This window comes from Bactrocera dorsalis, chromosome 4 (genome assembly GCF_023373825.1).
Source record: "Bactrocera dorsalis isolate Fly_Bdor chromosome 4, ASM2337382v1, whole genome shotgun sequence".
NCBI classification, from domain to species: domain Eukaryota; kingdom Metazoa; phylum Arthropoda; class Insecta; order Diptera; family Tephritidae; genus Bactrocera; species Bactrocera dorsalis.
In genome coordinates, this window is record NC_064306.1 from 24,032,963 (window position 1) to 24,058,383 (window position 25,421).

Sequence of the window (25,421 nt, forward strand, 5' to 3'; positions counted from 1 at the left end):
TGGCAGACTGATGGTGCAAGGTCAGAAATATATTGTGGATACATCAAAACTTCCCAGCCAAGCTCTCCCAGTTTTTGCCGAGTCGTCAAAGATGTACGTGGTCTAGCGTTGGCCTGATGGAAGACGAAATGATTTTTTCGCACATTATTGGGATATTTGATCCACTTTTCGTGTCCTGTTACCATTCGCTTTAGAAATGGTTCGATTTCATTTCGTTTCAGCAAAGCATCGCAGTTGTTAATTCGGTTCATAAAATTTTTCGCAGACAATCAATGTGGTATTCAAACATCGAACTTCTTTTTGTAGCCAGCCTTTTTTAAGTGAGAAGCGAGCGAACCATTGTTGTACTATACGAACTAATATAGCATTGTCTCCGTAATCTTCACAAATTTCATTGGTGGCTTGGGTGGCATTCTTTCCTTTTTTATACAAACATTTCAAGATTTCACATTTTTAAACAGCTGTAACTTTTTTTCGACTTCCCCGAATTTAATTTTTTTTTTGGTTAAATGAATCCCTCACCATTCCAACACAGTATGGTATGACACAATGTGATTGATAGCTCTGGAGACATACGACTGCAAAGACATCTATTGACAACATACGAAAATCCTTTTTCGACTACCCAATATATTTAATAGATAAAATCTGGTCGACCCTATCAATATGCTACATACTCGTATAATGCAATTCATTCTAACAAATCTTATGCTGAATATGTCGGTCAGTATGACTTATATATACTCGTAGTATATACATATATATGATTGGTGGGATTCCGATCCTTTGGTTGACGTTCTGCAGATTAAAGTATTTCCTTGGTCGTTCGTGCAAGTGGAAGTGTATAAAATGTTCGGTTCGCCCCGAACTTAGCCCTCCTTGCTTGTTTATTATTCTGTTAAATTTTGTGGACTAATATTAAAAAATGCGGTGATGGCAGCAATTTCTTTAGGGTGTCTCGGAAAAAACTTTGAATTGCGGGTGGAAGTATAAGAATATTAGTAACTTTAAACTCTTTTTAAACATAGCTAGCAATAAACTTTTATAAATTTCCAAGTTGTAATAAATCCTCTATTAAAAGGTATCTATTTACGATCCTCCTAATGCCATACAAAAAGGGTTTCAATTAATTTCGAAGTAAGTCAAAATAATAATAAGTATTTATTTATTCATCATATAAGTAATTACAGTTTAAGGACATTTTGCTATATCTAGCCTCTCCGATTTGCTCGCTGTCTTCTTTGACGCCTTCGTCTTCTTTGTTGTCTTCTTCTACGGTTGGCTCGACGTTGCCTTCTTCTTCTAGCACGTCTTCTTCTAGCAGCTTGTCTTCTTCGCCTTCTCCTTCTTGCAGCAGCATTACTGCTGCTACTGCTACTGGAACTTGTTGATGAAGCAGCTGTTGTTGTAGTGGTGGTATCCGCTGAGGATGCTGTGGTTGTTGTAGTGGTATCTGATGAAGACGCAGTTGTTGTTGTAGTAGTATCTGAAGACGCTGCTGTGGTTGTAGATGTGGTATCTGATGACGATGCTGTAGTTGTAGATGTGGTATCTGATGTCTGAGCGTAACTCGCAAATCTGGTGGTGATGGTTAGAACCAATACACCCACCAGTAGTGATGGTAGTATTTTCATATTGGATTCAACTTTGGTAAAAACTCAGCAGGTTGCTTTGTTGTTAGTCAGATTTCGACTGTGCTGTTAGTAAGGTTCAGTGTGCCTTAAATAGTCAAGCTGAGCTTACATTTCTTAACTTAATATTTGCTAATTCTTGGAAACATTGTAGTTAGAATTATTGTTTTATTATTATTGTAGTTTATTGTAAGGTATTATTATTAGAGTTTCCTCATGAGACTTGACAAATATCTTTCCATTCTAAACAAATGAGGTAAATAGACTAAATAAAAACATGTTTTTATTCTCACATATTCCATAAATAACAATAATACTCCTACCAATTGTTTAAACCAGCACTTGCTTGGTCTTCAAAAGGCACTATTTACAGCAAGTACATACCGAGTTCTTATATATTTATACAAATGTAAACTGTGTGACAACATCTTTTTTATTTCAATGTAATAAAATCAATCGAGATAGTTTCGGAAGAATAAGTATACAATTAAATGGTCAGGATGAAAGAGTTATTTTCCAAATAAATTATTCAAATCACTTTTTAGTTTTCTCAATTAAGGACTCCTTACTATCGCATTCTACCAATATTTGATTAGACAGAGAAATAGCACAAAAATTAGATTTGTATATTGGAAGTGAAAGAATTAGATACTATTTAAAATTTTTAGCTAAAATTTATCGAGTAGTTCTTCAAGTACAGGATTTCACCCAACCCAACGTTTGAGGCGTATTTATATTTATTATATTTTCAGTATAATGTAGGCTCTGGGCTTTATTTCCATTTTCATTATCATTTTCACATAAAAGCAATTCCTATAAACAGAAATGAATACATTCCAATAACCGGTCACGGACAATGTTTTTGGATATTTCGTTTAAATTATCTCTGATAAATAGACAAGATTTCAAAAATTTTTCAAGAAAACTTTATAAAATTTATTATTCCTTTCTTTTTAATTCTTATAAATTTCTTGTGTTTTGAGGCAGTTCCTTTAAGAACATGTGTCAAATGGTCATAGCAAACAAATTGTCTTGCGCTAGTATCATCTGCATACATCAGTGGCTTGAAGGAAACCAGTGGGTTAATTGTCATTCATACACTCCTTGCTGACATTGCTACATATTTATTAGTTCGATATGGTAAATATACTAGTTCTGAGTTGCAGCTTATGAATCTAAGAATTTATGGGCAGCTCCCTTAACCGGACAAAAACACTGCAACGGATATGAGGAATTTCACTGTATTACATTGAACAAAATTAGAGACGTAAACATTTCTAAACAATTCACAATTGTATAAATACAATGTACGAGTATTAGAGCGTGGTAATATTGTTTAACATATAAGTACAATATCAAATATTTTTATGTAGTATTTGCTGTGGTTAGCATGTTTTAAAGATCAAGAAAGTGCGGGTTTAAAGAATTGGTAATTTTTTCATATATGAAACATATTACCAAAAACATGTTTTTGTTTCGTCTATTTACCTCATTTGTTTGCATTAAATAAAATAATGTTTTTCAAATATTTTTCAAGTGTTAGGAAGAACCTTTAATCTTAATAATTTACAATAAACAATATTGTTTTGATAATTCTAATTACAATATTTCCAACAAAAAATTAAATATTAACATTTCATTTTAGGAAAGTAACATCAGCTTGACTATTTAAGGCCCACTAAAGCTCATTAACAGCACAGTCGAAATCTGGCTAACAACAAAGCAACCTGCTGAGTTTTTACCAAAGTCGAATACAATATGAAATTAATACCATCACTACTGGTGGGTGTATTGGTTCTAACCATCACCACCAGATTTGCGAGTTACGCTCAGACATCAGATACCACATCTACAACTACAGCATCGTCATCAGATACCACATCTACAACCACAGCAGCGTCATCAGATACTACTACAACAACAACTGCGTCTTCATCAGATACCACTACAACAACCACAGCATCCTCAGCGGATACCACCACTACAACAACAGCTGCTTCATCAACAAGTTCCAGTAGTAGCAGTAGCAGCAGTAATGCTGCTGCGAGAAGGAGAAGGCGAAGAAGACAAGCTGCTAGAAGAAGACGTGCTAGAAGAAGAAGGCAACGTCGAGCCAACCGTAGAAGAAGACAACAAAGAAGACGAAGACGTCAACGAAGACAGCAAGCTAATCAGAGTGGCTAGTTATAGCAAAATGTCCTTAAACTGTAATTACTTATTTGATAAATAAATAAATACAATATTGTAATTTTACTGACTTCGAAATTAATTGACATCCCTTTTGTACGGCATAAGAAATGCAATGAAAGAACATCTTTGAATCTGAGGTAACAAACCAGTTATATCCGATTTATCGACAATGGGTTTTGAACGTTTCGAATCGTGAATCGTTTTCAGAAGACGACACCCGCTCAGTTGGTTGGTGATGTCTGATATAGTATCATATTTTCGGTATAACGTACTCGTATTCATAACTTGTTATGAAAAAAAAAAAAAAAGATTAATATTTGATAACATAACCTTTTTAAAGAGGCATAGGAATTATTACCCGAAAATATTCTTTAGGCCAAGCGTGCATGAAGGAAAATTATTGTATCATAGTCCAGTCATTTAAGCTTAAATTAGATAAGAAACTCGGAATTCGAGATAGCCAGCTGTAAGTCTGTAAATACTGGTATATTGACACCCTAAAAGTTGTCTCAAAACCTACATATGGTAGGGTGTAGGCAACTATTAAATTTCAAGGCATTTATTATAAATATTGTAGAATACAAAATTCTCTACAAATTTTGTTTGAAAAAATTGTTCACACGGTGAACCGTTTTCGAGATAGAGGGCAGAGAGCGCGCGGTCACAGCATCACTTCAGGTCAACCGGTGCCTCCGGTCAAAAACGCGCCATATATAGTTGATTAACTATCGATAAATCAATGATTATAAATATTTGTCAATTTTTATTAACTATTATATTATATTTTATCATTTTTTCCTAACCCATCCACTTTTTATTCAGTACTAATTTATTTAACAACACTTACCTGCCCATTTAATTGCAGAATTGTTAATGAAAATAGAGGAATTATATTTGAATTTAAACCTAGTTAATATTAATAACTTCTTACATGATAAAAAAAAAACAAATAAATTATGAATTTATCTTTTTATTAAAAAATATCATTCAATACATTTTTTTATTAAAAAATATCATTCAAACCATTTTTTTTTATTAAAGGAAAAAAATGAAATAAAGGGTACAAAAACTACAATTTATAATTTTAATCATTTTCTTCCTCTTCATCGTCATCTTCCGGCTGCTGGTAAATTTCAAACTGGTCTTCATTATCGTCTTCAACGACATTTGTCTCAAGTTCTTCCATGATTTCGGGGTCAAAAGTTCCATCTTCGTTAATGTCGCTCTGATATGGTAGAGCATTGAGATAAGCTTGCCTATTACATTGGCCACAAGCTAAAGAGCATTGCAAGCCCGTTTTCCTGCATCCGCATCGCGAACCACAACCACTCTTGCAATTGCAGAAAGTTGTATTTAGCAAATGTTCTGGAGCATGTGGTAAAATTGTCATGATAGGCTCCAGAAAATCGTTTCGCATTGCCCAACCCCATACCTGGGGTTCCAAATCATGCCCTAACCAAGTTTGAACTTGATAATATACACGTTCGAAATGTTGATGAGCAGCTGCACTTGTTTTTTCTTTTCTTTTTCTCTGCAGCCACATCAGCAACTTCGCCACAAAATAAACATTGATTCTTAAAATCAAACACTTCACCTCGTTTTTTGCGGAGTACTAATGGAGAAGTTATAGTTCATCAACTATATATGGCGCGTTTTTGACCGGAGGCACCGGTTGACCTGAAGTGATGCTGTGACCGCGCGCTCTCCGCCCTACGGTTCATACGGTTCACCGTATGAAAAATTTTTTCAAACAAAATTTGTAGAGAATTTTGTATTCTACAATATTGATAATAAATACAAATAGCAAAAAACCCATAGGAAATGAGATATTTACAAAATAGCGCAAAAAACGATTTTTGTGACCTTTGACCTTGAAATTTAATAGTTGCGTACACCCTACCATATGTAGGTTTTGAGACAACTTTTAGGGTGTCAATATAGAAGTATTTACAGACTTACAAGTGGCTATCTCGAATTCCGAGTTTCTTATCTAATTTAAGCTTAAATGACTGGACCATGATACAATAATTTTCCTTCATGCACGCTTGGCCTAAAGAATATTTTCGGGTAATAATTCCTATGCCCCTTTATAAAGGTTATGTTATCAAATATAAATCTTTTCAAAAATTTGATAGTCCACATAGCAAGTTATGAATACGAGGATGTTATACCGAAAATATGATATTATATCAGATATCACTAACAAATTGAGCGGGTGTCGTTTTCTGAAAACGATTCACGATTCGAAACGTTCAAAACCCATTGTCGATAAATCGGATATAACTGGTTTGTTACCTCAGATTCAAAGATGTACTTTCATTGCATTTCTTATGCCATACAAAAGGGATGGCAATTAATTTCGAAGTCAGTAAAATTATAATATTGTATTTATTTATTTATCAAATAAGTAATTACAGTTTAAGGACATTTTGCTATAACTAGCCACTCTGATTAGCTTGCTGTCTTCGTTGACGTCTTCGTCTTCTTTGTTGTCTTCTTCTACGGTTGGCTCGACGTTGCCTTCTTCTTCTAGCACGTCTTCTTCTAGCAGCTTGTCTTCTTCGTCTTCTCCTTCTTGCAGCAGCATTACTGCTGCTACTGCTACTGGAACTTGTTGATGAAGCAGCTGTTGTTGTAGTGGTGGTATCCGCTGAGGATGCTGTGGTTGTTGTAGTGGTATCTGATGAAGACGCAGTTGTTGTTGTAGTAGTATCTGATGACGCTGCTGTGGTTGTAGATGTGGTATCTGATGACGATGCTGTAGTTGTAGATGTGGTATCTGATGTCTGAGCGTAACTCGCAAATCTGGTGGTGATGGTTAGAACCAATACACCCACCAGTAGTGATGGTAGTATTTTCATATTGGATTCAACTTTGGTAAAAACTCAGCAGGTTGCTTTGTTGTTAGTCAGATTTCGACTGTGCTGTTAGTGAGCTTTAGTGTGCCTTAAATAGCCAAGCTGATCTTACTTTCCTAAATGGTTTTAACATTGGTTTTAATTGTTGAAAATATTGTTGTTAGAATTATCAAAACAATATTGTTTATTGTAAATTATTAAGATTAGAGGTTCTTTCTAACGCTTGAAAAATATTTGAAAACCTTCGTTCCATTTTATGCAAACCAATGAGGTAAATAGACGAAACAAAAACATGTTTTTGGTAATATATTACAATTGTTTAAACGCGCACTTATTTGTTCTTCAAAACCCATGATTCATAGGAAATACAGATTGGGTTGTTACATTATACGATTATGTTGCTTAATACTTACTACGTTCTAATGCGATGTGTTTACACAGATACAAATTGAGTTGAATTTGAGCATATTTATGTGTCTAATTCTGTTTAATGTAAGAATGTTTTTATACTCTCGAAACATGGTACGAGGATTATAATATTTTTCTTCACCTAACAGTTGTTTGTAGCTCATAAAACCAAATGAGATTAATTCAAATTTACGCATATAAATGATCAGGTTGATGAAACGAGAAGAGTTTTGAGTGATTGTCTGTGCGTTCATGAATCTGAGATCGCACCCCTGGCAACCACAAGTCACCTCCCGAAAGGTAAATTAAAATTTTCCGTACCCACTCTCTCCACTTTGCGGAGCAGTATCTTTATGGTATGGGTACCAACTGAAATGCAAGGTTCCGGATCTAAACTCCTAAAAGCAGCCCCAGAGCGGGCAAGCTCGTTGATCAGTTCATTCCCAACTACTCTTATGAGCCAGCACCGAAATAAGATGTACTTGGTTCCGCACTCCTGCACTAATAATGATGTAATGTCGTAAGCTGAGAACGCTTTAAGGGATCGTCTCAGTGTGACCCTCCGAAAAATCACTGATTTTCACGATTTTTTTCATTGTTGAAATTAGCTAATCGGTCCGATTTTTTTATAAACAAATAACGGGTGATTTTTTGAGGTTAGGATTTTCATGCATTAGTATTTGACAGATCACGTGGGATTTCAGACATGGTGTCAAAGAGAAGGATGCTCAGTATGCTTTGACATTTCATCATGAATAGACTTACTAACGAGCAACGCTTGCAAATCATTGAATTTTATTACCAAAATCAATGTTCGGTTCGAAATGTGTTTTATCGACAAATTTTGTTCAGCGATGAGGCTCATTTCTGGTTGAATGGCTACGTAAATAAGCAAAATTGCCGCATTTGGGGTGAAGAGCAACCAGAAGCCGTTCAAGAACTGCCCATGCATCCCGAAAAATGCACTGTTTGGTGTGGTTTGTACGCTGGTGGAATCATTGGACCGTATTTTTTCAAAGATGCTGTTGGACGCAACGTTACGGTGAATGGCGATCGCTATCGTTCGATGTTAACAAACTTTTTGTTGCCAAAAATGGAAGAACTGAACTTGGTTGACATGTGGTTTCAACAAGATGGCGCTACATGCCACACAGCTCGCGATTCTATGGCCATTTTGAGGGAAAACTTCGGACAACAATTCATCTCAAGAAATGGACCCGTAAGTTGGCCACCAAGATCATGCGATTTAACGCCTTTAGACTATTTTTTGTGGGGCTACGTCAAGTCTAAAGTCTACAGAAATAAGCCAGCAACTATTCCAGCTTTGGAAGACAACATTTCCGAAGAAATTCGGGCTATTCCGGCCGAAATGCTCGAAAAAGTTGCCCAAAATTGGACTTTCCGAATGGACCACCTAAGACGCAGCCGCGGTCAACATTTAAATGAAATTATCTTCAAAAAGTAAATGTCATGAACCAATCTAACGTTTCAAATAAAGAACCGATGAGATTTTGCAAATTTTATGCGTTTTTTTTTTAAAAAAGTTATCAAGCTCTTAAAAAATCACCCTTTACATTCATGACGAATATTGACGGTTTGATGTTTTTATGTTTATTTATAGGGTGTATAATAGTTAAATAAATTGTTGAAATGATACGTAAAAAAAGCTCCTTTGCTATGTCCACGTTTGCGGCAGCAATTTTGATTTAAAACATAAATCTCAAAATGATTATTATTCTGTAGGAAAGTCGCTATCGCGCTATGAATGTTGTTTTTTTTTTTTTAATTTAACAAAATGGCGGCGGTTTGAACAAAAAGTTTCGAGTTCTGCCTTTTTTCAACAGTTTTACGTAAAAAAAATAGGAAGATTTAAAAAAGAAAATAAAATCTTAGATAGCGCCATAGCTACGTTAAAAATGTTCTCTAATAATTGGAACTATATATCTTCAAAACTCTTCCTTTGAGAGTCAAAACCGCTTTGAAAAACACCATTCTGAGAAAACCCCGTTTAAACATTGGAGTCGCTAGGTTCCCACTCTGTTCCTTTTCTACAAGAAACGCGGTAGTGACCGTAAATTCGATTTCAAAATTTTTCGAAAAATTCATATTGAGACGATCCCTTAAGTGTCGCTTGATTTTTTTTCGTTGAGTATAGCCCTTCGACACCTGTTCCAATGTGATCCGTTGTTTTTGAGCCGGCAGTATACCATTTAATATTGCAACCCCTTTGCAGTGGGTCAAGCGTGTCGTTAATCCATTCAGCAAAAAGACCGAGGGTAAATTTAAACTTCTTTGTAAAGTTTATTCTTTCGGTAATTCTTCATCTCATAAGGCCTTCATTTGTTGGAACGAGATTATCTTCAATATAGTATGCCGTTCTGCTGTGGTTTGAACTATTGTATGTTTAGCTTTTTGATTGATTACTGAGTGAGATCCTGCATGACTTCCAAGGATGCTGTGGGCACGTGCGCATTGCATTCAATGCGAAGATTCAGACAAGTTTCCGGTTTCAATAGATGAAATTCTACCGAAATCTGCAATGCTTTCGCAGCCCATACCGCTCCAATTGATCTTCAGATCATGGAGTACATCTACCTGATAATGCTTGGCATCCAAACGTAGTATTTACCAGCCAGGCCCTTACACACCATTAGTTCTTTTGTGGCTTTGAGCATGGTCAGTCACACATGCTCCTTTCAGAGAGGAGGGGAATCCAAATGAGATCTAGATATTTGGCCTCATCAATCATGTCTTGCCAATGTTTAGACTCAAAAGGCCCGACGGGACCTTTTCCATTCATCCCTTTACTAGGCCTATTCTCCTTTGCAAGATATCGCAGAGAGTTTTGTCGAAATACTATATCTCTTGCTAATATTACAATGTCGACCGCCTATCCTTTACAGCGGATGACATTGTTGGTAAACAGCTAAAAAATCTCATCTACGACTAGGCCCTATTATAAGGGGAACAATACTGCACCCTGCGGACACCTTTTGTGGCGAGACGAATCTTAGTATCCCCTACAGTGGTCTCAACTATCCTAGTGCGCAGTATGGTTTCTCTCCAGCTGTGTAATGATGCTGTCATTCCCTTTCTCTAATGCGTTTATTTCATTTGCGTGAGAAGGATTGGATATCCGAAATTAACTATTACAGTGCAGTATTAGTTGAACTGCTTTGTAAGCCCTAATTCGCATTAAGGGTGCGATCTTAAGCGCATTGACAATAACCCAGAATTGTACACGTTTCATCAACCTGATCATTTATATGCGTAAATTTGAATTAATCTCATTTGGTTTTATGAGCTACAAACAACTGTTAGGTGAAGAAAAATATTATAATCCTCGTACCATGTTTCGAGAGTATAAAAACATTCTTACATTAAACAGAATTAGACACATAAATATGCTCAAATTCAACTCAATTTGTATCTGTGTAAACACATCGCATTAGAACGTAGTAAGTATTAAGCAACATAATCGTATAATGTAACAACCCAATCTGTATTTCCTATGAATCATGGGTTTTGAAGAACAAATAAGTGCGGGTTTAAACAATTGTAATATATTATCAAAAACATGTTTTTGTTTCATCTATTTACCTCATTGGTTTGCATAAAATGGAACGAAGGTTTTCAAATATTTTTCAAGTGTTAGGAAGAACCTCTAATCTTAATAATTTACAATAAACAAAATTGTTTTGATAATTCTAACAACAATATTTTCAACAATTAAAACCAATGTTAAAACCATTTAGGAAAGTAAGATCAGCTTGGCTATTTAAGGCACACTAAAGCTCACTAACAGCACAGTCGAAATCTGACTAACAACAAAGCAACCTGCTGAGTTTTTACCAAAGTTGAATCCAATATGAAAATACTACCATCACTACTGGTGGGTGTATTGGTTCTAACCATCACCACCAGATTTGCGAGTTACGCTCAGACATCAGATACCACATCTACAACTACAGCATCGTCATCAGATACCACATCTACAACCACAGCAGCGTCATCAGATACTACTACAACAACAACTGCGTCTTCATCAGATACCACTACAACAACCACAGCATCCTCAGCGGATACCACCACTACAACAACAGCTGCTTCATCAACAAGTTCCAGTAGCAGTAGCAGCAGTAATGCTGCTGCAAGAAGGAGAAGGCGAAGAAGACAAGCTGCTAGAAGAAGACGTGCTAGAAGAAGAAGGCAACGTCGAGCCAACCGTAGAAGAAGACAACAAAGAAGACGAAGACGTCAACGAAGACAGCAAGCTAATCAGAGTGGCTAGTTATAGCAAAATGTCCTTAAACTGTAATTACTTATTTGATAAATAAATAAATACAATAATATAATTTTACTTACTTCGAAATTAATTGAAATCCCTTTGTATGACATAAGGAAGGTAATGAAACTACATCTTTGAATCAGAGGTAACAAACTGTTTAGTCCGATTTATTGACAATGGGTTTTGAGAATAATAACATATCGAAATTCGAGTGCAACCACACTGGGGTTTCCTGTTTATACTCTCACAACAAAGTTGCTAAGGAGACTATTATAGTTTTGTTCACATAACGGTTGTTTGTAAGTCCTAAAACTAAACGAGTCAGATATAGGGTTATATATACCAAAGTGATCAGGGTGACGAGTAGAGTTGAAGTCCGGATGTCTGTCTGTCCGTCCGTCTTTCCGTCCGTGCAATCTGTAACTTGAGTAAAAATTGAGATGTCATGATGAAACTTGGTACACGTATTTCTTGGCTCCATAAGAAGGTTAAGTTCAAAGATGGGAAAAATCGGCCCACGACTGCCACGCCCACAAAATGGCGAAAACCGAAAACCTATAAAGTGTCATAACTAAGCTATAAATAAAGATATTAAAGTGAAATTTGCCGCAAAGGATCGCATTAGGGAGGGGTATATTTGGATTTAATTTTTTTGGAAAAGTGGGCGTGGCCCCGCCCCCTACTAAGTTTTTTGTACATATCTCGGAAACTACTATAGCTATGTCAACCAAACTCTATACAGTTGTTTCCTTCAAGCATATCCATATACAGTTCAAAAATGGAAGAAATCGGATAAAATCCACGCCCACCTCCCATACAAAGGTTTTGTTGAAATCACTAAAAGTGCGTTAACCGACTAACAAAAAACGTCAGAAACACTAAATTTTACCAAAGAAATGGCAGAAGGAAGCCGCACCCAGGCTTTTTTAAAAATTGAAAATGGGCGTGGCGTCGCCCACTTGTGGACCAAAAACCATATCTCAGGAACTACTAATCTAATCAATTTTACAGCAAAATAAAAAAAATATGTAAATGACGGATAATGAAATCTCGATTATCACTTTATCATGCTAGAGTATAAAATGTTCGGTGACACCCGAACTTAGCCCTTCCTTACTTGTTAATTTTAAAGAGATATCTGCTATTAAGTTTTATTCATACGAACCAGCTATCGAGGGACAGAAATCAGTGTGTTTAATTTCATAAAAAATACATCGCATAATTGATTTGAAAATGTAAATCACTAAATTGTGTTTACTGAGGCTAGAAGAAGGACTGAACTTATTGCTTTTACTTCTACTCAAGGACATGTCTGCAAGCAACTTAATTGAGATAAATCTGATAGAGATAGTATATAAATGTGATCACGCCCATCTTAGCTTTCAACAAATTTTCGTTTCTTAAGCTTGAGTGTGACTTTTCACATACATGTTTACAATGTTCATTTAGTTTGTGTCAATAAGGTCCTGATCTTGATTTCCATATAGGTAAATTAGGCTTTTGCCTCGGGAACAAGAATTTTTGTAGCGATATTTTGGCTAATTTCCTTACCATAAATATTTTATTTATTTGTTTATTTTCTGTAAACAAACTATTAAATTATTTAAAAAATAGTTTTCTTTATGATTCTTGCAACTATGTTATATACATATTAAAATAAATTGTTATTAAATAGGATTAAACCGGCTTGTAAACTTAGATCGTTCAAAGATAACCTTTTTTTATTTTGTATTCCGCGTTATAGGATTTTCAATTTGGGTGTATAACGTAATGCCGACAATCAAAATCTCGAAATTTAGAATCCCGACAGTCAAAATACCGACAAATCAAAATACCGACAAATCAAAACACCGACAAATCAAAATACCGGCAAATCAAAACATCGACAAATCACAACACCGACAAATCAAGAAAGGTGGCGTTGTTCGTTCGCGCGCTTCGCCTGGCTAGATTTTTCTTTATTTTACAATCAAATTACAACATTAAATATTTAATTTATCTCATAATCATATTAAATTATTCAATTGTTGGTTATGTGAATTATCTGTGAATTAAGGACATTAATAAATACATATGAAAAAATAGGTATTTTTAAACTATTAATGTTGATTACAAATAAGAAATAATTATAATGACCCGATGTTCATGAAATTTTAAAATGAACAATTCAGAGTAATCTCTTAACATCATCAAGTGGTCAACATGATCTCGTTCGACAGTAAACATAAAAAAATTGGTATTTTCAGATGTTCTCAAGCCAATGATGTTTGAAATTACGCCCCAACTCTTTTTTAAATATTAGAAAAAATTAACATTTAATTATGATTTAAAATTATTGATATGGCATTTCCAGGGTGATAATACTTCTATTTAATTACTTTTTAATGATTATTCAATTGTGAATACATTTCAAATCACCGGTAAGCTTGATTAATCAGCTAAATGGGTCCTGCTACTGCCGTTGCTCAAATACATACACATAGGTGGCAACCTCGAATGATCATTACGGCGTTAAATTAATCTTCGGCGCATCACTCCTAAAATACAACTCTACCTAACTCCTAACGCTATCATATGTTTTTAATCCTGCATTCCTTTTATTATTATATTCTTACTAGTTCTTAAGTTATAACGAATAAGAAATAAATCTCTTCTGCAATTGGACGTCAAACACATCAGTCATCATCATTTTCACTGTTCCCACATCTGGTGACCCCGTAGGTAAATTGAACTTATTTATTTCATAGGAATGGCGTTAAACGATAGCCATGTGGTTTCTGGCAACCGGTACTCCGACGTCAAGATTGGGGATTTTCAAAGTTCAACTCCACGTCTACCACTACCAACAATGACCGAAGACAACATCGAAGCTTATTTTTATTCGCTGGACTTTTGGTTTATCGCTTCTTCGATTTCCAACGATAATAGGAAATTCGACATCCTTCTTGCATGTGTACCGCCTAACAAGTTGATAGAGCTTCGCTGCATCATAGACGCTGAGCCGACAAATTTTAAATACAAATACATTCAGGACAAGATCATCGAGCATTTTTCGGACCGTCAATAGCGGCGGCTGCAACGTGTTCTTAAAGACATGGTTCTAGGCGACCGACGCCCCAGCGAGTTATTTAACGACATGAAACGCGCAGCCGGGACGACTCTGAATGACAGCATTTTACACTTTCTATGGGTAAGCAGACTTCCTTGTACAAGCAGCGATTATTGCTACAAACGTCGCTATCGTGGAAAAACTAAAGATCGCTGACTCCATTGTCGAAACTATTGGGATGCGACACAACCACGCGCAAGAGGGTCTGGCACTTAATGAAGTTTCGAGCTTGAAACTTGAAATAGCAGAATTGACTAGGCAGGTGCATAAGCTTTTCAACAACAAAGGATCAAATTTTGGTTCGCGGTCTCGATCTAGGTCACGTGGATCCCATACGTCTTTAAGTAAACCGGACAAAACGATGTGCTGGTACCATAGTAAATTCGGTGCGAAAGCAACTAAATGCCGAGAGCCGTGCAATTTTGTTTTATTGAAAAAATCTTTATAGGGCCGCTCGGCTGCGACGATTTTAGAGTTGGGCAAACAGTCTAAAACCTTCACCGTTTACGCATATACGATACGTCAGCAAAATTAAATTTTGTAATAGATACCGGTGCGGACGTTTCCTTTATACCAAAATGCAACAACACAGCCCGAGCTTCTCCAAACGGTTTAAAATTGTTTGCCGCAAATGGATCGCCGATCTCTGTATTCGGTGAGGCGATTCTGAAACTTAATCTAAATTTACGACGCGAATTTTTGTGGAATTTCGTTATCGCTGATGTTTCGCAAGCAATTATTGGCGCTGACTTTTTGTCTCATTTCGAGCTTTTGGTCGATCTCAAAAATAGATGTTTACTCGATCGCAAAACCGAATTAAAAACGGTTTGCGAAATTGAAAAAACGTGCATACCCAGTATAAAATCTTTTAACGCGAATTCTACTTATTCGAATATTCTCGCAGAGTACAGCGATATCACACGCTCTCATCCGCTAAATTCACCAACGAAATCATCTGTAGAACATCGAATTAATACCACCGGTCAATCCGTCTTCGCACGACCACGCCGTCTTTCATCCGAAAAATTAAACGCCGCTAAAGCTGAATTTGATTCGCTGATGAAACTGGGCATTTGTCGCCCTTCCAGTAGTAACTGGGCAAGCCCATTACATATGGTACGTAAGCCTGATGGAACGTGGAGACCATGCGGGGATTATTGTGGACTAAATGCAGTAACAGTTCCTGATCGATATCCGTTACCATTTTTGCACGATTTCTCTAACATCTTGGCAGGAAAACGCGTGTTTTCTAAAATCGATTTAAAAAAGGCCTTTCACCAAGTGCCAATAAACAAAGAAGACATTTGTAAAACGGCGATAACGACTCCTTTCGGACTCTACGAATTTACGCATATGACGTTTGCTTTGAGGAATGCAGCACAGACATTCCAAATTCCTTATCAACGAAGTTTTTCATGGTTTAAACTTCGTATTTGTTTATCTTGATGATATACATATGTATTGCATCCAGTTCAGAAGAAGAGCATCAAAACTACCTGCGCCAAGTTTTTCAACGACTCAGGGAGAACAACCTAACTATCAACGTTAGTAAATCGGAATTTGTTGTTTCGGAACTACGATTCCTCGGACATTTTATCACTAAAGATGGTATTCGGCCACTCCCAGAACGCGTTGAGGCTCTACGTAATTTTAAACGACCAGTTTCGTCAAGAACTTAAAGCGTTTTTTAGCGATGCTTAATTTCTACCGTCGTTTCATACCACACGCACTGAAGACACAAGCCTGTCTTTTTGATATGGTTCGTGGTAATAAGCGAAACGATACTGCACCACTTACTTGGTTAGCGGAAGCAGCAGACAGTTTTGCTGCATATAGGGAACAACTGGCCAATTGTGCATTACTCGCTCACCCATCGCACAACGCGGAACCTTCTTTATGGGTAGATGCATCAGATTTCTCCGCTGGCGCAGTGCTAAATCAATTCGTAAATGGTAGTCTACAACCATTAGGATTTTTCTCTCGCAGATTCACTAGTGCAGAAAAAAGATACAGCTCTTACGACAGGGAGCTGACTGGTCGAAGGTCGCCATTGTCATATTTACACAGACCATAAGCCGCTGATATACGTATTTCAACAAAAGTTAGATCGAGCTTCTAATCGGCAAATACGCCAACTCGACTTCATAGCTCAGATCACCACCGACATTCGCCATGTAAGCGGCGAAGATAATGTAACAGCAGACCTGCTGTCACGAATAAACTCAATTTCTACAGAAACTTTAAACTACGATACTTTGGCTGAGGACCAGTCCAAGGACGAGGAGCTTCGAAATCTTTTAAATGGTAACATAAAACACTCTCTTAACCTACAAAATTTCGCTCTTCCTTTAAGTTCCAGAAGCTTATGCTGCGACACCATCCATATCGACTTAGTCGGACCATTTCCACCATCCGAAGGAAACCGCTATTGTCTTACTATCCTGGATAGATTCACACGCTGGCCAGAAGCGTTACCTATACCACATATATCAGCTCCAACTGTCGCCAAAGCACTACTAAACGGCTGGATTTCTCGGTTTGGTGTACCTGTAACTATCACATCAGACTTAGGGCGTCAATTAGAGAGCGCCCTGTTTCAACAATTACTACAGCTATTGGGTACACGTCATTTTCGGACCACGCCTTACCACCTTCAAGCAAATGGTCTCGTCGAAAGATGGCATCGTACTTTAAAAGCAGCACTTCTATGCCATAACACTAGTCAGTGGACTTCATATTTACCACTTATTTTATTGGGCTTACGATCCACATACAAAAGCGACTTGGATGCAGCACCAGCCGATCTAGTTTATGGCGAGAACCTGCGGCTACCTTCAGAATTTTTCATCGATAGCAAACCAACATACAGCGAAGCTGACGTTCTTAAGTTATAACGAATAAGAAATAAATCTCTTCTGCGATTGGACGTCAAACACATCAGTCATCATCATTTTCACTGTTCCCACACATATATATTAGATAGTCAAAAATCTCAAAATTTAGCGTAAAGTTATAATTTTTTAAATATTTTTTAATATTAACACAAATTATTTATTTAATAGAAGTTTTTTGATACAATTATTTCTGTCTTTAAATTATGTTGTTTGTTTTTATGAAAATTTATTTATTGTAAGTATGGATAATAGTAGAGTGTGGTAACTATGGTATTTGTTTTGAGTTGATGACTTCGCACAATGAATTTTAAATTAAAAATTGTCAGGCTCCATTTCATTTAACTCTTTCTCATTTATTTTCAAATCTAAATTCACCAGTAGTAAATATGTATATTGTGATACATATTAGATATAATAGAATATACGCTGTTCTATTATATAAATATGAAGTTTAATCTTAAAAATTTAATTTGATTTAACTTCAGTAATTTGTATGGAATCAATGGCAATTAAACTCATATTTATTATGATATATTAACTCTAAAAATATATTCTTTTGGCCTTCCAAATCTTTTGCAAATTTTTTTGCTTTCGTAATCTTTGCTTTTTTAAAATCAAAGGTGTGATTTGTGAGAAAGACATCAACGTGTTTTGGAAGGATTCACAAAATGACGCCAATGAAATTCAATGAAATTAATAACAAAAAAAAAATCAGGGTAAAGCTCTCCAACTTTTGACAATTTTTTATTTTCTTGGCGAAAAATTAAAAAGCATTCATATTGTAAAATGGAATAATTTTTCACCTGTCTCACTTCTCCAAATGTTTCTAACTTACTCTTTGAACACTTAATACCTGTGTCAATAGACTCTCTATTTATTTTATTCTAAATACATAATTTTACAGATGTTGTGCATGATATTGAGATGTTATGTTCGGTTTCCTCAACGTAATCTTTTAACGTGGTTACACAAATGTGGATATAAAATATGGAGTAAAATAATGCACCAATATTTATTTATATTTCATATATAACTAAGAAGTGGCTCGGGTGGCTTCATCAATGGTGACAAAACAGCTTTACCGTTCAAACAGCACATTCAAGGGGATTCTTTAGCGAACTTCAAAGCACCACAATGTGTACAAACTTTGTTCATTGCCACGATCAACATGTCCTTGTGATTTCTGTATTCATCATCCTTATTGTAGTTGAACGCCGCAAGATTTAAATCTATTTTTTTCGTAATTGAGCTATTGGCATCAAGTCTTTGCGTACGTTTTTGGGTTGTCTCGATTGCTCGCGATGAAGATTTTTTTCGCTATCTTGTTGAAGCCGTGATTCATGCTCTTCTTTAGTTTCTATATTTTTTCTTTTTTTTCTCAAGGTGTAACTCACGTTCATCAGCTGTTTCATTTGCTTTTTTTTCCTTAACATTCTTTGACTTTTTTTACCAATACTTGCTTAGCTGCCATTTTTTATTTATTACAATAGTTCTGTGAACAAACATGATTGGTGAAGAAAAATACAATTTTCCGTTGTAATAATCAATTCAAAACGCATCAGTAAACGGATACATTCGCCGCGCTACAACTTACCTGGAATCCTTCAATATCCTCCATTGTACTCCATTGTTTCATATTGACCTATATATTCACAACGCATGTGTCAACACAAATTTGGGTTATAAACCAATAGAATATCATTATAGCAAATAAAAACTGTATTTGACAGTTAAAAAAAAGTGATCCGATCGTCACCAAACTTTACATGATTACTCGCTAGGTCAATCTAAAGATTTTCTGAAAGTTTCATTGAAATTGGCCCAACCGTTTCGGAGCCTACCCGGACAGACATACTTTTTTGTGAATGGAACTATATAACTTTGAACTTGCGACTCAAAGTATTTTTCTACGCGGAGTGTCACTTATGATGAAAATAATGTATAACTTCTAACTTTTGGGGGATCCGCGCATGACTTGTATCCACCTAATGATTATTTGTAACATTTGCTTCTATTCACAAGTCTCGGATCGATAAAATGTTCGTTGGAGCATCATCTTCCAAAAGAACAACATAGCCTAACCAGTGTATTGGAATTTATATCTCTCCTCGAATGCTCCCAGTGTTTTCTTATTTCGGTTCGTAATCTTTTTTTAAGAGAACGGCTTATCAATTTTCTCTCGAATCTAGAGAAGCACCTGTTGGCAAAAGTTATTCTGCGCTTGAGCTTGATTTCTAGGCTTAGATTGTTGGTGGAATTTATACTGATTCTGATTAAAGTCTGCGATGTCAGAATCATCTGCGCACCCTTGTAGAATTGTATTTTTAGATTAGACAGCGCCACTGCGGTTCAGATTAGCTGAACGTATCACTTTTTCAGCAATGTATTGAAGAAGATGAGCCAGAGAGACTCACCCTGTTTAAAACTTGCCCGATACCAGAGAGCGGCTCGGAGAAGTCTTTCCTGATTTTGCCGGAACGCTCAACATAGTCCAGCATATCCATATGAATTATCAAATTATGACGTCGAATTGGCAGCTCCTATCCTAATACGGCCAAACCAAGCATATTGAAAAAAACTGTGAACATCACCTTAATTTTTTGTTTTCGTTTCGTTTCTTTCCCTCCATTCCGGTTATTCTTTACTTCTTTGGATGTCAAACTCATAAATCTATATTTCATCGGCAGTTATAATGAATGTATGAACAGAATTCGTACTTCGGACATGCCAAAGCGACCTGCTTGCTGTTCTCTTTTTGAAAAATATTCATTTTTATCGGGACGACTGGAGGAAGAACACCTCTCATACCCAAAATATCCACCAAAATCATTTAAACGGACTCTTGCTCTCTTACCATCTCTCTACCATTTGCTTGCCGACTTCAGTTGAAGAGCTCGAAGGTCGTCCAGTCTGTATAGGCTTTGTATAACTCATAGGATTGTGTTTTTAATAAAATTTAGTCACCTTAAGTCTTTTCTAGCATACGCAACGATTCCGTACACGAAATTTTGTTAGAAATACAAAATTCTTTGTTCGATATTTTTTCCATTGTAAAATCGCAACGTCCTACTGAGTTATATAGATTTAAGCAGCTGCTGTAGACAAACTGGTTGACAGTCTTGTCAAGTTATTTGTTTTGAAATATCATTTACACGTGGAATTAAATTACAATTCCCGGGTGCTTTTTTGTCATAATGTATAGGGCCAAAAATCGGATGAAAACTAGTCCTAGACCTAATATAACTTAAAATTTATAGCACCTGAAGATATTTCATGGATTTGTTATGGCAAGTCGCAATAGTATGAAATGTTGATGAAATTTATAACAGAGATTTTTTGCCTTTGTGATATTCTGTCTCTAACTCATTCTCTCAGCGTTATTATTCAAAAACAATCGATCGATCTGGCAAAGGCATCAAATATGATAGATACACTGCTTGTAACGTTGCGATATCGAATACAAAAAGCTGAGGAATATTTTCTAGAGAAGAATTGGATGGATTTTAACTGACTTTGCTTCCAGAAAAACTTAGTGAAAAATGGAAAATATTATTGAGTGCTTGATAGATAGATTCAAAGGCCTTTGGGATAATGACAACATCGTGCAACGTTTGAAGGTCAAAAGTCAACTTTGGCAGTTCTATTGGGGACAGAAGCAAAACCCAAAAGACAACAAGTTATCGACTACTGCATTGGAACTTCGATAGAGATATATCCACTTCGCCGCACGAAAACGTAGCTAAAGACCTACACGTTTCAAGATAGATTGATCGGCCTGGCGTTGCTGCATACGCATCATGACATTTCGAGAAGTTCTCGAAAAACTCTCAAAACGTGGCACACATCGTTTTGTTCTGCGAAATTTTCTATTTATTACACGAACTTACTACAGTATTATACACTGCGCGGCTCCTATTTATAATGTGTTTTTTCAATGAGTAGGATTTGGTATTAGAAGATAGATTGAAAATTTTTCCACCTTGATATTAAACTTACGAGTTTAGAGATGGGGGTAATCACTGTAATCACTCAGTATATGCCACCGTATGGCCAAAAATTATTCAAATCCAGCAAAAACTGTTCACGCCTTTAGGTACCGAATATTTGGACCCCAGTACCTATAGTTTACTTTTGATCGAAAATATCGGTCAATGTGTGAGATAATTGAAATTCAAGGATATTACTTTTCTGACATTTGTGTGTTAAAAATTTGTATAATAAGAACAATACTTCCTTAGCTCCCACATACCTAATACGAGTATAAAGATAATCGAGCTTCCAGGTGACGCATTCTGAATATGACCGATTTCACGCTTTAATTCAGTTGTTGCTTATTAAAGTTGATGGGTTTTTTGCCATATCCGTCGTAAATTTCTTTTCATACTAGGAGCATTTTTATTTCTTTAGGGTAAATCCTCTTTATCTTCGCAGGATTATCCCAAGCTGATTGTTGAATTTCTTTCGTAAATCTGTTAACTTCTAACTCTAGTTGTTCAATTGTTGTGATTTTTGAACACTTTATTTTTGCCTGTAGTATTTGTTTGAACGAAGTCCAGTCTGTATTTTTGTTTTATAGCTTCAAACTAAGATCTCTTTTAATAACTGTTTCCCTTAATGTCAAATATAATGGGGAGTGATCGGAGCTTATATCTAACCCACGATCGGTCGAGAAGGTCCCGAGATATGTGATTTCACCTAAAATAGAGCGGTGACACGCCCATTGTTCAATTTTGACACTAGCTCTTATAAAGCTATCTAATACCATATCGGTGATAAAATTATTTGTCTCTCTGGAGTGTTTGGTTATTGATTTATCGCACTTTAAGTAGTTAACAGTACCGTTATATGAGCAGTGAGCGAAGTTAGTGTCTTATTTCTTTCATTTTAATACTGTGTTTTTAATGCGATACATACAACCGTTAGGTGAACACAACTATTATATCCTGTAGCAATATGTTGCAAGACTGTAAAAATCGAACCGAATCGTACATATGCGTCAGCAATTGAACATGTTTTAATTCGCAAAATTGATCGCGTAAAAGGAAAACATTATTTTTTGACCGCACTGTAATGCCATGTACGTAAAAGAAAAGTTCCCCCATCTTATTTAGACATCATTTAAGTTAAACAGATGTTTAACATTAAATATATATTCTTTAGCTTTAATTCAAAGTCCAAATTAGAGAGTTAATTTTTTTTATGTTGTGTTTATTTATTTGTAAGAAATATCCGGAAATGAGACATGTGCAAATTTAGTATTCCGGAAAAAAGTTGCGGAAATAACAAATGTTTCTTTTACAATAACAATCTATTTGCATGTAAATAACGAATTCAAGGAAAACAATATGGTTGGGGTATATATAGTACTGTTTTTTTTCTATTGAGTATAGTTACATCGCTACAAAAAGTTAAGACAACTATTAAAAAAATATAATGGCGAAATTTGTTCTACTATTAACCATATTGTTAGCCGCTGTGCTAATAGTGGTGAATTCTCAATCGACAAGTAATACAAGCCCAACAGCGACCAGTACAAATCAAGTTTCTACTCGACGTCCAAATCGTGGCCCAAAGAGAATAATTATACGACGAGGCAATTCAAGCAGTACCAACACCAACGGTCGTAGAATTCGTGTCATTAAGAGGACAAATAATGGCAATAACTCACGAAGAAGGATAAACGTAAGGAGGGGAAACAGCCAAAATCGGAGGACTGGAGCCCGAAGGGTTCGAAGAAACAATAATAGGAGGGTGAATGTAGCTCGAAGAACTTAACGCGTACGTGTAAGCGAATGGAAACTTAAATCGTTATTAACTTCAAAAAATGTTTTTCAAAAAAATATATTTTAGTGAAGCTAAAATAACAATGTACATCCCAAATAATTGCTAAATACCTGTATGAACTAAAATATATAAATACGTATACTTACAAAATCATGTTTTTATTATTATATTAAGAAAGAATTGACAGTAACAAAGACTTTAATACAATCACATTTCTTGTTAAACCCTGAATAGGGTAAATTAACTTGCGATGAAGTTTTGTAACAGCCAGATGGAAACGTCGGAGACCCTATTAAATATAGATATGCAAGAACAGCCTGATAAGCTGATTCGATTTAGCTATGTCCGTCTGTCCATCTGTATGTACCCGTATTAGTTCTTCAATATTTGAGATATCGAAATGAAATTTTGGTCATGTACTTTTCGGAATCATCGATACCGGATCATCTAACATATGGCTATCATACAAACTTAAAGTTAGGTATCAAGTGCTTGTATAAAAAACTTTATCTTTTCCGCAATTTTGGCATGGATTATTGCCTATGGCGAGTGCAATGTCCGAAGAAATTGTTTAGATCAGATCACTATAGCGTACAGCTGTCATACAAACTAACCAAGCGCAATCAAGTTCTTGTAAAAAATCCATTATACCTGTATTTATGTAGGGTTTTATATGTTTTGGTTAGGTAGGCAGGAATAGCAAATGAAGTCTGTAGTTTAAATTGACATCCCCAAGACATATGTATGTATGTAAATATACAAGAAAACGTTATAAGCGAAAAAATGTAAGGCACAGTGGTGTTTGATTGAACAAGATCAATTTTCTCCAACGGATATTACTACTGTTATGGGGTTTTTGATTTTGGGGATTTTGAATTCGGGAATATTGTTGTGAGGATTTCAAGCCTAACTCGTAGGTTTCAGCTCCATAAAATTTCGAAAAGAAAGAAATAGGCTTAAGAACTTAATTTTAGTTTTTCTACAGCAAGAAAATATAAATCTTAAAATAATACTTATACAGATTATAATAATAATACTCGAAATAAAACATAACTTTTTTTAGAAAACGAGAGTATTATAAGCATAGTATAGGAACTTACTTGGTCAACTGAACCATAATGATGGCGTGAAAAAACACCACGTCTTGATATTAATTCCGTAGCCGAAGAGCTGAAATGAAAGGAGTTTTAAAATGAAAATATTTAACATATTGACCATGTAACGCTCTTAATAGATGTACTAAATCTAAAATCAAGATATTAGGTATATGGTTGTTAGGAGTAATATTGCGATTTTGTTAAGATTCACCATTCCGGAACATTGTTATTATTAATATTATTATTATTATTAGAAAAGGCCAACTTAATTTCGATATACGAGGTGTGTTCAAAAAGTATCGCGAATTTTGAATTTTCGCGGGTTACGTATATTCGAATTTCGAATTTTTTGTGGCGTTATGTTGGTACTCATGTCTCCCACTTATGCCGACAAGCTCGGCCATTTTGAATGTTCATTTAATTGTTGACAGCTGCTTTGCTTGCACGTGTGTTGGATCGTCCTCGATTTTTACCTATCAAAAAAATTGTACCACGATAACGTCCCTGCTCACACATCGTTGCTTGTGCGCGACTTTTTGGCCAAAAACCACACACTAATGATAACGCAGCCACCATATTCCCCAGATCTGGCTCCCTGTGACTTTTTCTTGTTCCCTAAACTGAAGTGGCCCATGAAAGGACGACGTTACGCTTCTCTTGACGAGATAAAGACAGCATCGAAGGAGGAGCTGAAGAAGATAAAAAAATGATTTTTTGAAGTGCTTCGAAGATTGGAAAAACCGTTGGCACAAGTGTATAATATCTCATGGGGATTACTTCGAAGGGGACAAATATATTCTTGAATAAATAAATAATTTTTGAAAAAACACAAAATTCGCGATACTTTTTGAACACACCTCGTAAGGCCAGAATTACATACTGAGTTCTTAGTTTCGGTATATGTGGAATTAAAAGTTATAGTCCAATTATCCAATAGATATTCGAGAGGGTGTGGCGAAATTTCTATTGGTGCTTGCTTTATCTTTGATGGAGTAAAATAATCGGATGGTATTTTAAATTTGTATTAAATGTAACACATACCATACATTATAATCAACCTTGCATCAGGGATATTAACTTCAGTTCTGTGTATAGAGCAAATTCATAAATATTTTTATGCAACCTTGTCTATTGGCCGATACAAATAGTGAAAAGTAAGGTG

At 35.7% G+C, this 25,421-nt stretch overlaps 1 protein-coding gene across 3 annotated transcripts in view; it reads right to left on the bottom strand.

The window, feature by feature from the left end:
• The window catches only part of LOC105233121 (GTPase-activating Rap/Ran-GAP domain-like protein 3), a 90,997-nt gene that overhangs the window by 21,628 nt on the left and 43,948 nt on the right, over positions 1 to 25,421 (bottom strand). For all 3 annotated transcript variants that reach the window (XM_029553345.2, XM_049454307.1, XM_049454308.1), the window contains one exon: positions 24,263 to 24,332. In XM_029553345.2, coding sequence (XP_029409205.2) covers positions 24,263 to 24,332 — 70 coding nt within the window. The remainder of the gene's footprint in view (positions 1 to 24,262; positions 24,333 to 25,421) is intronic.